The sequence below is a fragment of the Centropristis striata genome, chromosome 20, assembly GCF_030273125.1.
Source record: "Centropristis striata isolate RG_2023a ecotype Rhode Island chromosome 20, C.striata_1.0, whole genome shotgun sequence".
NCBI lineage: Eukaryota > Metazoa > Chordata > Actinopteri > Perciformes > Serranidae > Centropristis > Centropristis striata.
This window is the reverse complement of record NC_081536.1, coordinates 27454240-27470897: the sequence shown is the minus strand read 5'-3', so window position 1 is coordinate 27470897 and position 16658 is coordinate 27454240. Positions and strand designations below refer to the sequence as shown.

The 16658-nt window shown below is 38.5% G+C and overlaps 1 protein-coding gene across 1 annotated transcript; it reads left to right on the top strand.

Annotated features, from left to right (window-relative positions):
• Positions 1 to 283: 283 nt before the first annotated feature.
• fbxo28 (F-box protein 28) lies at positions 284 to 12277 on the top strand. The gene is made up of 5 exons (XM_059359530.1): positions 284 to 487; positions 3634 to 3743; positions 5810 to 5948; positions 8662 to 8857; positions 9611 to 12277. Exons 1-5 carry the CDS (start codon positions 299 to 301, stop codon positions 10123 to 10125), a joined length of 1149 nt encoding a protein of 382 aa, XP_059215513.1. The 5' UTR covers positions 284 to 298; the 3' UTR covers positions 10126 to 12277.
• Positions 12278 to 16658: the final 4381 nt, after the last annotated feature.

Genomic DNA, 16658 nt, shown 5'->3' with positions numbered 1-16658 from the left:
TCTATGTGAAATGAATATAATGTATGAGTTTCACTTCCTGAAATGATTGAAAAAGATAATTAACTTTTTCATGATATTCTAATTTTTTTTAGATGTACCTGTAAAGTGTTTGTAATATTTGTTTGTTGTTATTGCTTTGCCTCCCCCAGCTCCTGTCACTTTTAAAAGTGTTCCCTCCACCACAAACTGATGTGTGCCTTCATTTAGTCTTTTTATCTCCTTTCTTGTTCTCTAAACATATTTATATCGCTAACTTCTCTTTGATGCGTCACTTCCGTCTCCTCCTTAGCAAAGCAAGATGGCGGCCGTCGTAGAGAGAGTTGATGGATGTGTTGGGTCCTTGGACTCGGACTCGGTGTCACCGAGACAGTCGAGCCCTGGCCCGGACCAGCCGCACCAGAACAACCCGCTGCTAGGACTGCCCATTGTGGCCATTGAGGCTATTCTCAATTTCATGTCTTACGATGAAATCAGCCTGCTGCGCTCGGTAAGAACAAAAACAACCCAGCAGAAGGTGAACAAAGCTAATGCTAGCCACATGCACCTCTTATATATGAAGAGCAGTTCTGTGAAAAAGATAAACAAATGTTGGTAGAAATGATCCTGGTGGTGTTTCCAGCCAGGGTGTAATGTGTGTGCAGCCATGGCCCTGTTAGCTCAGCAGCTAGCTACCAGCCGCTGAGGACACGATGCAACAAACACCAACACATGAATGTTAACCAGAGAAAGGCTCAGTGACTCCTGCATACAGGTACAGCTCAGAACATTAGGATGTCATGGGAAGTTCAATATTTTTTGTCAGTCATTTCAGAAAGTGAAACTCATACATGATATAGATTCATTACGTGTAGAGTGAAATATTTCAAGCCTGTTTTTCTTGTAATTTTGATGATTCTGGCTTAGAGATAATGAAAACACAAAACTCAGTGTCTCAGAAAATGAGAATATTGTGAGTCAGTTGAATATGATGGTCCTGGGTCAGTGGTGGTTTGGGTCCATGTCCTCTGCTGCTGTTGGTCCACTGTGTTTTCTGAAGTCCACAGTCAACATAGCAGCCATCTATCAGGACATTTAGAGCTCTTCATGCTTCCACAAGCTCTTTGGAGATGCTGCTTTCATTTCCCAGCAGGACTTGGCACCTGCCCACACTGGCAAAGGTACCAAAAGCTGCTTCAATGACCATGGTGTTACTGGGCTGGACTGGCCAGCACACTGGGCTGACCTCAACCCCATAGGAGTCTATGGGCTGTTGTCAAGAGGAAGGTGAGAGACACCAGATGACCTGAAGGACGATATCAGAGCAACATGGTGCTGTAGGCTGATCTCCTCCATGCCACCAAGTATTAATGCAGCAATTCATGCAAAAGGAGCCCTACCAAGTACTGATGTATAGAAATGAACATACTTTTCAGAAGCATGACATTTGTGTTTAAACTATCCTTTTTTAAAATTGATTTTATGTAATATTCTAATTTTCTGAGACACTGAGTTTTGGGTTTTCATTATCTCTAAGCCAGAATCATCAAAATTACAAGAAATACAGGCTTGAAATATTTCACTGTGTAGTGAATCTATATAATGTTTGAGTTTCACTTTCTGAAATAATTGACAAAAAATATTGAGCCTTTTCACAATTTTCAAATTTTTTGAGATGTACCTGTATATACTGCTGCCGCTCCGATATGGCCTGCCCTCTTTGGGTATGTACATCAGTGAGGTTAGCTGGAAGTCTTCACTGGTCAGTCTGCATACTGGCTATGCTTTTCACTGAAGCTTTTAGTCCCCTCAACTGACTCTGCTAATGTTTCCTGAAACGCTGAAGTTTCAGTGGTTTTGACAAGGCTTTCTATAAGGTTGCATGGGCTGTGGCGCAGCAGTTTTCTTCCTTATTACAAATTTTTGTTATGCAAGATGTTACACCTTAATCTCCACCTTTCATGCAATCCCTTGGTTGCATGAGCAGATTGAGAGCAAATGGGAACCTGTGCACACATAGGTTACAGACCCCATTCACCATATTGTTCTCCATGTTGTTTATGCCTGGTCGTCTGCAGGTTAACTACAATGCTTAAGGTCTGTTGTTGGTTGAAACCATTTTGTTCCTGCTGAGGATGAAGACATGCTACAATTCTACAATGTCATTTTACAGACACTTTAATCCAAAGCATCTGTAAATGATGAAATGATGAAACACATGAGTAAGTGCCATGTGTTATCTTTAGTTATTTTAAGTCCTGTCCTAACACAGTAGATCCACACAGACACTCCTCAATCTGTGGGATATGATAAAAAAACAAAACAAAGGATAGCTGTGAGACTATTTTCTTCATACAGCACTGTTTTCACAGCACATGATTCAGCTGCTTTAGTACTTAGCAGTTTTGGGGGAAACTGAATACAAGTATGACAATAAATCAATATATAAGACTGTTTCAGAAGATGGTAATGGTAAATGGACCTGCACTTATATAGCGCTTTTCTAGTCCCTCTGCGACCACTCAAAGCATGGTTAATTAATGGTTATTAAGGGATCAGAGTGATTGGGACACCCACACGTCTGACTGTGTCCTGTGAATTCAGTCATTTCAGAGATTGTTGCCAGGGGAAGGTTAGAGGAGAATGGTGAACATGTCTTTAAGACCACAGAAAGGTTTGTTAAAAGGGCAACCTGTAAATGTAAAACAGCTTAGCTAGAGGCTAAAGGTACTGTTTCTATCTGAACTACTGGGTCTTGAGCCGTACAGTATTAGGCAAATGTATTCCTGGTTTATTCTCATGAAGCCAGTCTAAGCTATGTCTGTGAAGATTATAAGGACATACTTTATTAAACTAAATATATTTCACTTTTATATGAATGAACAATATAGCCATAATGAGGCACAATTCATTGTTTTGTGCTAACATAATATTTTCTATATTTTTGAACATATTTTTGATTCACAAATTCATAACTGTAATGCATCCAGATAAAATGTCATGGTTTCCCCACTCTTATATACGATAAAAATTAAATAAACTTTATAAAAATAAATATATATTTGTTTAAAAATGTGTAATTTAACAGAATAAAATCAAATATAATGTTTTTTAACAATGTATAAAGAACAAAATTTGAATGAAAATTGATGAGAAAAAAATGGTTAGATGTTGCGGTAATAGAATCGTTTGTATTAAAATATGTGTATATTTTAATAAAATACATTTTGGTTATACAAGCTACCTTTGAGCATATATAAGTGCTTGCCAAAGAAAAGAATGGAAAAAAAACTTTGTTTTTTTTGTTTAAAATGTGTTACGGTAATGATTTTTTTTTTTTTTGCTCGGTGTCTAAAAATGTCAGAAAATACATTTTAAAAATTTAAATAGATTATAAATTCCTATTAAACAGTGACTTTAGATTGTTTATGTTATAAAGGGTCAAAGAACATATGTATTCAATGCTCTTGGATTTTTGCTATGAGCTGTACCATGTTCATGAGAATCACCCTCCTGCTGAAGCGGCCTTAAACAAGATGCTAAACTTCACCCACTTCACAGGAGCTTTGCTGTTGGAGGCAGAACTACAACACTGCTTTGCTTCTAATAAAACGAGTTCCTGTTGCCCACCTGCTGTCTCTTGTCTTTCTTCTGCAGGTTTGTAAGCGCATGGATATGATATGCCAGCGGGTCCTGAATCAGGGCTTCCTGAAGGTGGAGCGGTACCACAGTCTGTGCCAGAGGCAAGTCAAGGCCCAGCTGCCCAGGTCAGTATCACACAAGTACAAGCTCTGTGGGAACAATCTCATCACTGCTGTTGAGGTTCAGCCACACACTGGAATAGGGCTGCAACTAACGATTATTGTCATTATCGATTAATCTGTCGATTTATTTAAACGATTAATCGATTACTTGTTTGGTCAAAATGTTGAAAAATATCAATCAGTGTTTCCTTAACCACAAGATGACGTCCTCAAATCTCTTGTTTTGTCCACAAACCAAAGAGATATTCAGTTTATTGTCATAAAGGAAAAAAGAAACTGAAATATTCACATTTTTGTCTTTTAAAAACCCTAATTGTTTCATTATCAAAATAGTTGACGATTAATTTAATACTCGATTATTGTTCGATTAATCGAATAATTGTTGCAGCTCTACACTGGAATAACAGACATAATGATGTCGGTTATGTTTCTGAAGGGACATTTTTGGACTGGATTGAATAGGACAGCTGTGGGTCTTTGGGCTCCTTTTGGTCAGTGGTGGTATTGCAGGGGGGTCAGTGGAAGGTTTTAGAAGTAACATTTCTCATTATTAGATTAGAAAAGGAACTAATTTAGTGTCTAAAATGAATTTCTCGTATTTTCACTGCAACTCTGCATAGAGAATAATCACTTAACAGTAACACCGGCAGTAAAACTGTATTTAAATTTTTGCATTTGATCCTTTGCTCACATGTGTGCCAAACTGTGGGGGGGGGGGTAGTCCGTGCATATCACAGATAAAACATGACCCGTTGCCAGAGAAAAGAGATGTGTGCTGTTTCAGTCTGGAAAATAAGCCGGTTGTGTGTGAACACGTGAATGCTGCGTGTTGAATCCCAATGAGCAGAGTTGCAGTCATGGAGAGGAGAAGAACATCATTTAAATTGCATGTATCTGAGCACTTTGGCTTAACTGTCAGCTATAACGAAGATGAAGTGTTACAGTGTGGAGGCACTGGTGGAAAAGCAACAATTGTAATTACTGTAGCATTACCGTGATGGCCAGATGCTGCGTTACTGTGAAGAATTAATTAAAATTATAATCTAAATTCAGCTTTGCTTATTTTAATTTCTTTTCCCCATATTTTATGTACATTAAAATATTGTAAATTATGTGCACTGGCTATTTTGTTATTTCTATTTACATACTTTAAACATTAGATGGACATCTTGAGTTTTTTTGAGTTTTGTTTATTTAATTTGACCAATTGAAGCAAATATCTATTCTATTTTCTTTTTTGCTGATCTGAAAAATGATCTGATCCATCAATCAAACCTTTGACACTAATCCAAACACTGAGTTCCATGATCCGTTGCACCCCAATTGGTCAAAAACCTTCACAGCTGAATGTAAATTAAACCAGCCAAACAATCGTGAAGAGTGGGAACCCTGTTAATTCTCACATGTTGTGTGAATCATTAAAGAGAAAATCACTGTTCTTAAAATTAATTTTCCTGCCAAATTAGATTTGATAGGATTATTAGTAGAACACTGTCGTGGCAATTTTGACAACTGCACTAAGTTAATGGGTGAGCTGGCCAAACACAAAGCACTCAATACTCTGTTCAGCAAGTTTTATTAGCACATTCGTATTCCATACACCGCACAATCCCGAATGACTCTTTCACAGTACAACAAAGTCCCATACACCGCTCGACTTAGATCTGTTTTATTTCCCAACATTGATTCTTCAGCAAGTCTCAATGTGGTCCTATCTCCTTGACCAATACATCACATCAGGACAGAGCCCCCTGATCTACATGTTCCCCTCAATCATGGTGTTATCAGAGTTAAGTTCACAGTTCGAGTTCCAACAAGGCCTAGCGTTTTGAATATCAAGTAGGTCGCCGCCTACTTCATGTCCCACCATGCAGGAAACACCAAATTTCCTTCACAACAGGCACACATCCCATTGCAGCGTAAAGCTCAGGCAGATGCAGATTTTCAAAATTAAAGCTCAGTGAAGTTGTTTTGCAGAGTTAAAAATGATGGGAAACATTCACTTCTAGTAAAAGTTCTCTGTTGGGAACCAGGTCTTCACCAGTGTGTTTCTCATAATTTTCCTGCAGGCGAGAGTCGGAGAGGAGAAATCATTCACTGGCCCGTCACGCTGACATCCTGGCTGCTGTGGAGACACGCCTCTCTCTGCTCAACATGACCTTCATGAAATATGTCGACTCCAACCTCTGCTGCTTCATCCCTGGAAAGGTTAGCTCATTGCCTCTGTTCCACATAGCACCAGCAACACTGGTTTTCCTGAGGCCCAGTGCTTCATTAAAAGGCTTTTCAGGACATTTACATTCACCACAGTATTAGTTTATGCCATGATGTGATGTCTTAGTTACACTCATAGATTCTGCCCAAACTTTTGATCCTGTGTAGAAGTCAATAATGCATATCTATAAGGGATGGGAATAATTAATCCATGATCGATAATGCCTGTTTTTTTTTTTTTTTTTGGTCGATCAAATGGAATTTTATCGATCTGATGTTGGCACTTAACCCATTTAGGCCTAAAACGCCTGTAAAAAAAAAAAATGGGAAAAAAACCTGTGAACCTGGCGATTTTAAAATAACCCCCTAAAACCTGAACTTTTTCTGGAAATTCAACAGAAGTGTCAACACCTACTAAATAATAGATTCTTCAGCCTCTGTAACAGATAGAAATGAAATTATTATAAAGTATTTGAGAGCTTATACCTGTTATATCTGAGCTCCCTTAGATATAGTCGTCTTCCGCCATGATTTCAGTTCTAGAAAAGTCCAATGTTGCATTGCGACACTCCCACATGTATTCTGATGCGTTTCATTGGCCAAGAGACCGAAAATAGGTGGAAAAAACAACAAATACTACAAAACGATGTTTCCGCTTTCCCGGCTTTAACCCATTATCAGGCAACGAACTATATTTAGTAACTTCAGGTAATATTTTGAGAAAAAAGTTGCAAATTTACTAGATTAAAGTGGCAAATCTACAAGAAAAAAAGTTAACCGGAGCTCTGACTGTGTACCAGTACTCTCTGAACGAAACACGACTGAGCGCTTCGTTCTGCTCGTTAACGGCCAGACATGAATAAACCAATGAGCTGAGAATTAAGTTGGATAAAGCTACAGTTTTCAAACTGAAAGGTGCAATAACAATTATAAAACACAGAAATACAAGAGCATAATTGGAGTAAAACTAAATTACTGTATCAAACCTTTCTAGCATGAATTACTGAGTTTAATTTGATCAAAAATGTATTTAAACACTGAAATACTTAAATATGCAAGATTACTGTGAAAACTAACCTCATGCCTCTTCGGGGGCTAAAACATTGAACTCCTTGATGTTATCTTTACAGTATAAACTCACGTGAGTTAGTTTTATGATTGACAGGAACTCTCTTTACGTCCTTTTCAAAATAAAATCGTCTATCAAAACAGGCCTAAGACTTTTGCACAGTACTGTGTATATATATCATTTATTTTGCCCATGTTTTATACATACTGGAGTATGTATTAAAAATAGCGATTAATCGATGAATTGATCATTAACTTTATAGATACTGAAGTTGGCAGCTTTCTTTAAAACACCTATTCTTAATTTCTATCTCCATCCTGTGAAGGAGCCATGATCTGAATCTTGTTCAAATTTCTTCAATAACAAAAACACTAATAATTCTGTTTATATCCTCTCACCATGAACATTTCCTACACCTTCACCATGTCTGTCTCGTGGCCTGCTTGTCCTCAACGAAAGCTCTCAACTGTTCAGGTTGTGAAATGTTTCCCAGTGTACCATGTCTAAGGTTGGGCAATGTCTACAAAATCACCATATGACGAGGTCAACAGTGAAACATTATGATGGGTGATGATATCGTCAGCACAAGTCATCCGATCTTCTCATAATTTGAATTTTAAATCACAGTGTTGGGCTCAGTGGTTGATGACTGTCAGCCATTGTAATGGATGATGGCATCATCTATCAGCCCAACCCTGTTTAATCATGTCTAGACAAATGAGCTGACCTACACAATGTTGATTAGCTTTTCTCCTTTTAGTTATGAAAAATGTAGTCTCTGCAAAAGTTTCTGCCTCCAGCATTTTACAGAAACGTGTTATTCTAGAAAGCCATGCCCATCTTTGGGTCAAACATTGGAAGTTGTGCTGTCCTACAGCGGGGTTTGTGTGACAGATTATGAGTCAGGGCCCTTTGACATCACCTCTTCTGACATGCATGTTGTTCCTCTGCTGTGGGCACGGATTATACGCTAGCTAAACTAAAGGGGCCCTTTAAGTTAACACATTTTTATTTCTGTGTGTGTTGAGAGTTTATTTCTTAGTAAAAGCAGTTTTCAGACCTAGCCAGCAGGCAGCCAAGTGTCTTTTAAGTCTTGTTCCATATCTGTTGTGTGGTTCTTGTCTTACTATCTAGTAGGGTTGTCACGATACCGATACTCAGTAAAATATTCGATACTCAATACCATTTTCGATACCACAAGGATAAAAACAAAGACCCCAAATTTAACAGAAATGGTTTTATTAACAAGAAAAATGCAACACGTAAAAATGAACAGAACCACAGGTTAAATATTTATAATAAAAAGCAGTTGTGCAAAAAGGAACTGCAACTATGCTAACAAGCTTCAGGTCTGAGGTAGTGCACAAAATAAATAAATTCAATAAACAATAACAATTAGAACAATATTTTCCGCTGTGTGTGTTGGTGTTTGGTTGCAGGTTGAATTTTCTCTGCTTCATTCTGGGACTTCAAGAGAGAAAATACTTTTCAGTCACCAACATTTCTGGAAACTTATTAACTCAATACTTTTGAAAATGAGTATCGTATCCAAATACAACGTTTTAGTATCGATACTTTTTGAGTATCGTTACTTTTGACAACCCTACTATCTATTCACATGGCTTTGTGTTTTATTAGGTGATAGATGAGATTTACCGTGTGCTGCGATACGTCAACTCCACTCGAGCCCCCCAGCGAGCTCATGAAGTCCTGCAGGAGTTGAGGGATATCTCCTCCATGGCCATGGAGTACTTTGATGAGAAGATCGTCCCAATCCTGAAGAAGAAGCTGCCAGGGGCCGACCTATCTGGACGCCTCATTGGCTCTACACCAGGTAATGGACATGTCTTTCTCCTGCAGTACATGTATCCATAAATCCAGGAATCTCTTTCTCTATTGTTAATAGTTTTCAAAAACCTATTGGAGAGCACATTCGTAGATCGACACTCATTTCTCAATGGACGCTATCTTTACTCAATACTGTTCCACCTTCCGTTTGACTATTTAATGTTAGTCTGCCAAGCTTGCACATTAATGTTAGGTTAGCCGGTTCGAATCCCAGTACTGTCAGGTCAAGGACTGAAGTGCCCTTGAGCAAGGCACCTAACCCCCCTGCAGCTCCCCAGGTGCAATAATGTGCTGCCCACTCCAATGCTGCTGGTGTGTAAAAAAAAAAAAAAAAAAAAAAGAATGGGTTAAATGTAAAGGTTGAATTTCCCCATTGTGGGATGAATAAAGTAATTAATCTTAATCTTAAATAATGTAATATCTGGAATACAGTCAACAGTCGTGAACACACCCTATTGGTCCTGCTACAAATGTCTAATTACTCGTCAATCTGTGTTGTAGCCTCTGCCTCTCATCCACATACACACACGCACACACAGCTGTGATGCCTCTGTGCACATCGTTGTTTTTCTTTGTTGTCGTTGTCTGCGCTGTATGTCTGCTGTCTCTACTTGTGGTCCACATGGTGTAGTGATGTCCCTCATGTCACCTTGTTTGTTACGTCATTTCACCAATTAAAAAAAAAATCACTTATGTTCCATACTGTGTAGACCTCTGAACCTCTGTCCTGTTCCCTCAGTGGCAGGTCCATCTACCTCCCTCACCACCATGTCCCTGCTGGCCAAGAACACGCCGTCGCGCTCCGAGATGTCCAAGGTTCAGCAGCAAGTGAAGGTGAATGGGGCGTCAATGACAGTGCTGCGAAGGGAGATGCAGGAAATCCGTGTGAAGCAGCTGGAGCAGCAGAAGCAGCTGCAGGACCAGGAGCAGAAGCTGCTGGAACAGACCCAGGTGATCGGGGAGCAGAACGCCCGCCTCGCTGACCTGGAACACAAGCTGCGTGAACTGATGGACAGTAGTGCAGCTGCTATGGGAGGACCCAGGCCCAGCACAGCTGTCCCTTCCACATCCAGCAGCGCTGCAGTCTCTTCCACTGTCGCCAGCACATCTGCTACCGTGTTGGCAAGTGGCAGCATGGCCGCAGCGTGTCTATCCAGAGAAGAGCCAGAGAGCGAGGCAGGGTCGTCACTGAAACGCACTAGAAAGAGCTCAGACCTTCCACGACAGTCCAAAAGGCTGCGCAGCAAGAAATAAGAGACTCTGTGTGTCTTTAAGTTTTGTTTTTGGTTTCAAGGTCTGACTGATCACACTTTCTGCCCAATCCCCCACGTCACTGCCCACCTACCAAAACTCATCACCAGGACTGTCTGTGAGATGAGTCAGCAGTATCCTGTACACTTCACCACTGTTCTCTGCGACCCCCCCAACCAATCGGAGTATTGGCAGGTGGTCGGCCCTTTCAGCTAATACTATTTATTGAAGGTTACATTAAAATTACTGTATAGCTTTTTATTGTAGATGCTTTTCTAAGATGCTTATGTTTGCAAGAAATCGGTATGGCTGAACAGAAATTCAGATATTTGCTTAATTTGGTCAGCATTAGTTGAATTGAACTTGTTGACGCACTTCCCGTTTCTGAAACTAAATCTACCAAGAGATTGTATTTCAGTTCTAATAATTCTAACCTAAATAATACACCTCCGCAAGTTGCATGTTTGGGATAATCAGTGATCCTTTTTGTCATTTTTACATGGGGAAGAAGGCTAAATCCATAAGTATTAATTTCAGTCACACTTGCTTCTTCCTAACATTGGCAATCATAATCATCAAAAAAAATGAGAAGTAATTAATATATTTTGCTGGGAGCATGGTTGGTCTGTCTGCTCAGATCACTTTGATCTGATCACTTTGAATCACCATGGAAAGGAAAGGAAAAGAAGTAAGGAGTCTGTGTTTAGGTGTTGAGTTCAAGTGTCACCTGTAATCCTCTACTGCAGACAGTTGTAGTGCTGGTGTTTATGACACTCTGTTACTGTATGAGGACAAAGAAAGTTTCTTTGTCCTCATACAGTAACGTGGTTGAAGCTTCAACCACGTACCCCAACATTTTGTAAAATATTATTTTGTCAAGTGGTAAATAGTTTGACAAATTAATTTCAGCCAAAAGTTCCTTGCTAGCTCTTCCAACACATTCAACCACATCTCATCATCTTCATCTGCACGACATGACAGTGGAGCAAACTCGCCTGCTAATGAGGATCTTGAGATGTTGTTAAAAGCCTTTGAAAAGCAGTAAGTTTGAAGACTGCAAGACATGGTTGAAAGCTCTGGCAAAATGACCTTGATTTATATATATTTTTTCATTAAATGTCTATTTCTCAAGATCCGCTTCCTAGCTAATCTTAAGCATATTTTCTTCTTTAACACACACTGGACTCCCGCTGTTACTATTTAACAGCCTATAAATTTGTTGTTAATCAGTGGAAACAGAAAAACATGTTTATGGTTCTTAAAAGGCAACGTAGAAATAATGTAACATTGAAAACACTTAACTATATGAAATGGCATTTTGAGTGTTTGCTCATCCAAATAAGACAGTTTCCTACTTCCTTTATAGTGACATGCACATTTAGTTTTTCTTCTCCATGTTTAGATCTCCATCTGACTGACTTCTCTCTCCACCCAAAAGCAAATTAAATTAGGGAAATAAATGGATGTACTCTATCGGCATGGATAGTGATGATAGAGATAAGTGGGAAAATACATTTGTGACCCTAAAAGTGGTGTCACTTTTTTCTATTAAATGTTGTCACATCAACCTTAACATCGGAGTTTAATATCAGCCAGTTGCAGTTAGTGAAAGGGAACGATCAGAACTTCAGGCTGCAGTTAGCAGTGACAGTAGAGGGGTGCTAGGTGACATGTTCTACATTTATGCTCAACAGAATAAGAGAAGTTCCCCTGGGTGGTACTCTTCCCCTGTACAAACTGGCCTCTTGCCTTGTGAGGCTGGGTTAGCTCTGAGCCCATATTGTGGCTGCACTTTTTCTTTGTTTAAACTCTTCTGTGGATGACCTGAACCACTCATGGCATGAACTTTTGGTTGAAAAAACATTGGAGATGCAGTTCACATCATGGTGAACACAAGCCTGTATTATAATGACATTCGGCAGAAAAACACAAGATGTAATCTAGTGGCTTAATTTGAGACTGCGTCTCAGTTTAGGAAATTGTACTGTAATCTTCATGTACTTTAAAGTGTAGATTGTGAATTATTTCATGTATGTATACCAAGAAAACTATCTTTTGAGTTGGCCAACTTGGGGCTAACTGTATGGTTTTGTTGAACACATTGCTGTTACAAATGTACAAATCAAACCTATTAAAAACTCACCTTATTCACATATCTCTGTTTACACCCATTGTAACCTCTGTTTCACAGACCTCACATAGCTTCATTACATAGCTTCATTAAACTTTAGGAGATGATATGCATTATTAACATTTTAGGTTTTGAAGGCGTACCCTATTTTCTTTTTCACTTTGGTAAAGTTGATGAGAATACATGAAGACAAGCCTTGCAGTGACCAGCCATGACAGTGGCTGAGAGAGGTTGGTGGTGCTTTGAAGGAAATGGATAAAGCCAGATAAAAAGTCGCATAACTGTTATTTCTTCCCCAGTGAACCTAAATTTCTTGTACTAGTTTTCAATCTGGGCAAAAACAGATGGAAAGTCTGGCCAGAAAAAGTTGCCATACTGAAACGGAATCTTTATGTCCAAGTGAAAGAAACGGGGCAACACACACCTTTTTTCTTCTCATACAGAGCAGATTGTAGCCGACACTGGGTGAGAGGCCAGGTAAACCCCTGGTTTATTAAAAGTGTACTGTATTTTTAACCTTATTAAAAGTTCTGCAATCATACTTACAATATGAGCTTTCCTTTGAAATCAATGTTCACACGTCATAATGAAGGCAAACTTTCCCATCTCTACTCTCCATCCTGTATGAGGATGATGTGAATGCAACATCGGGGCTTCCTTGCCAGAGAAATAACCATATCTTCTCAAGTCTCAAACCTAATCTGATGAAATCTGCAGCATTATTTAATCAGACTTGCCAAAACTCATCCAGAGCCACAGAATACATTATAGCACGTTTTCACTGAGTGTGTTTAAACCTGCATTAAATTACTGTTGTTAAAATCACTTAAATCACTTTGTGGCAGCACCACCGGCCCTAAACAACACTGACCTGATATCCACTCATAAAGTTATTGTTAATGAAAACAATGTTGGCAGATTACAGTTACACATCCAGCAGACAGCTGCAACAAGTGGAACTACAGATTTTGTGATAGTTTTCTGTGGATTTATTATTCACATTAGACAGTTTTACGCATTGGTAATATAAAAATACTAGGGCAGTGCCTGTTTTAGAACAGGTTGAATGCTTGGCCTGTAGTTTTGCTGCATGCAGCTTTCTGGAGAACCACTCACACAAACAATTTGACATTCAACACTTTTCTTCCTTGGGCACTGGCCAAAACACCTGCCATTACATAGCTGTGTCACACAGCCAGGTTTGTGGCTAATCACAGTCAGGGACACTGATGAAATACACACACAATGACCATACTGTTTACCTGTCCACACTTCCAGACCATGCTCAGGCCTTTGTGCATTTGGTTTCTGTTACTGGTCAAGAGGTAGTGTCCTTTGTGTCCCCAATCTATAACTTTCCTTCACTCTTACATTGTTTCAAGATGTACATTACACTTTTCAGCCCAAACACTCTGAGTTCATGCTGTGTCTATATTACAGACCAGGAGCACATAGTTAAAGTTACACATCATTTACATTTTACATTCACTTCAATTCAACTTTATTTATAGAGCGCATTTCATGCACAAGGCAGACTCAATGTGCTTCACAGTGGATATACATAATTACAGTTAAAAAACAAAAGAAAAACAAACAATTATATATATATATATATATATATATATATATATATATATATATTTTTTTTTTTTTTTTTTTTTTTTTTAAATAACATAAATTACAAAAATCAATTATGAATTAATTGAAGAGGAGGTAGACACACTATGCCATATTCACCACATACACACTTACTTACTCACACATGCGCACCCACTCCCACAACCACAAATGCAACCACGCACGCACACAGTTCAACCGAATGCTGTTGAAAAAAGATAGGTTCTTAATCTGTTTTTAAAAATGGTTACTGATGTGGCATGTTTAACTGTGTCAGGCAGGGCCTTACACTTTCATTTACAGTTAGTCATTTAGCAGACGCTTTTATCCAAAGCGACTTACAGGAAAAAAGGGGAACAATCAAGGTATAGTGCAATAAGAGCTATTAGTGCATCAATAAGTGCTAGTGGCAATTCTTTAGTTTAGGAGTTTTTTAAAGGTAGAGAGGGACGCCCCTGCTCTGGTTGGAACTGGTAGTGTCTTCCACCAACGGGGAACAAGATACATACAACATCATACATTCAGCATTTCAGGAACTGACACTGGATGAAAAAGGTTGAATCCCGTTTCTATTGTCATGTCATCATTTTCTTATCGCCTCAACTTCCTGTGGCGCAAAACAGGAAGTGCTCAATTGTTTTTATGTTTGCCTAGGGACAAGCTCATGTTAGGAACTGTGTAACTCACATTACCATCATTACTTTTGAACAATGTACGAAGTACAACTCAAACAATATATGCTTCTGTGATATTTAACATTGTTCATCTGAAAAAAGTGAATGGAAACAATGGTCTTCAGTAGCACACATCCATATATCTCTACTATGTCCTAAACCAAGCATATTCTGAAGGTATTTGATGCTGTCAAAGAGGTTTTCCAACACAATATCCCGCAACGGCCCATAGTGGCACTATCTAAAGGAGTGAGTGGGAGGGCCAAGAAATATTTTATAGATTTTAAATGTATTACTGACAGCAGCCTATAAGCTTAATATGGCTGCAACCAGGCAATCTATACACATCTATACACAAACAATACATGGATTCAAATATGGGACCTTTATCTGATTGCGTAAATGACTCTATACATGCTCCAAAGATCCACCTTTCCTATAAGATGGTGCCTTATTGTGGCTTTAATACAATGAGGTTTACTATGCACTGGTGTTCAGCCTTCCTGCCTCAATCTCTAAGTACTGTACTTAAGTACAATTATGAGGCACTTACTTTTAAGTTACAATCCACAATTGTTATTGTGCATTGTTATAAACGAATCTGTTGGACACATAAAAATTGGTCTTTGTGTACTGTGTTGGGTAATCTTTAATATTTTCTAAGCCAATAATAATCAATTGTTTACCTGCTCATTTTCATGCTGTCGCTGATGATTCCTGAGATGTAGACAGCGTTGTAGAACCTGATAATGTAATAAATTCCCGATATTGTAATAATCCCGATAATGTAATAAAAATCTGCACTTGAGTCCATTGAAAATGTAATAAAACCTGATAATGTAATAACTTCCCAATAATGTAATAAAGTGCATTTCCCAATAATGTAATACACTTTTTTTTTTTTACCAATAATGTAATAAAGAATAACACCAAGCACCTTTAGATTCCAAGAAGCTGTTGAATGCATTCGTGTGTCATGGATACCTCATTAGTGAAAAACGGATGAACGGGTCAAAAGTTAATAAACATTCAACTTTGACCTGTTGGTGGCGCTAGAGCTCTTGAGCTAGAGTTGCCTACACAGTATCGCCACTTGAACCCAAGTAATGGGTGGTCTGCTGTTAAATTATTACAATATTGGGGAATTATTACATTATCAGGACTTGCGAAATGAAGGCTAACCTGATAATGTAATAACCTCCCATTAATGTTATACTTTATTACATTATTGGTTTAAAAAGAAAGTGTATTATATTATTGGGAAATGCACTTTATTACATTATCAGGAAGTTATTACATGATCAGGTTTTATTACATTTTCAATGGACTCAAGTGCAGATTTTTATTACATTATCGGGGTTATTACATTATCAGGAATTTATTACATTATCAGGTTCTATAAGCGTCAATGTTCCTCTTCTGCATCTGGTTGAACATGTGGCATGATCTTGTAAAACAATGCTGTATTAGTCAAATTTCTTATAATCATTGCTGCTGCTACAGACACATCTGCTGTCTTTATACATTCACAGTTTCAACGACTATTGCCCTTTAGCCTTTTCCTTCTTGTTACAGCTACTATTACTGTTACTACCACTCTTATTTAATGTCCAGCACCACAACTACTATTGTCACGAAGATCATTATATATAGGGTTAGTGCTACTATTACTAGTGAGCGGAGCCGAAACACTCAGCTGCTTTCTCAGTAGAAACAAGCCTATCCTATCTATTGTAATTCACTATGTTGACTTTCTTTCTTTCTTTTTTCCCGTTAAATGTGTTTTAGTTAGTTTTTTTTATTTCAAATCATCAAAGGATCAAAGGACACAGGGTGAACATATCCCTGTACAGTCTGTGATGCCGTTCAAGGAAAATGTTTGATTTGTGATTCTGGACTATATAAATAAAATTGAATTGAAATCAAATTTAACTTAGAGATCCATACTATCCAGTCAGTGATACAGAATGTATGGCATGCACTGGCCAAAAAATAAAAACAGTGATATAATGCTGACTCCTGCAGTGGAAAAAGAATAGAGCCCATGCAGTATAATGGAATAATAATCACTTCCCACCCATAGCCAGATGTGCTTTCATTATTTTATCAGCTCC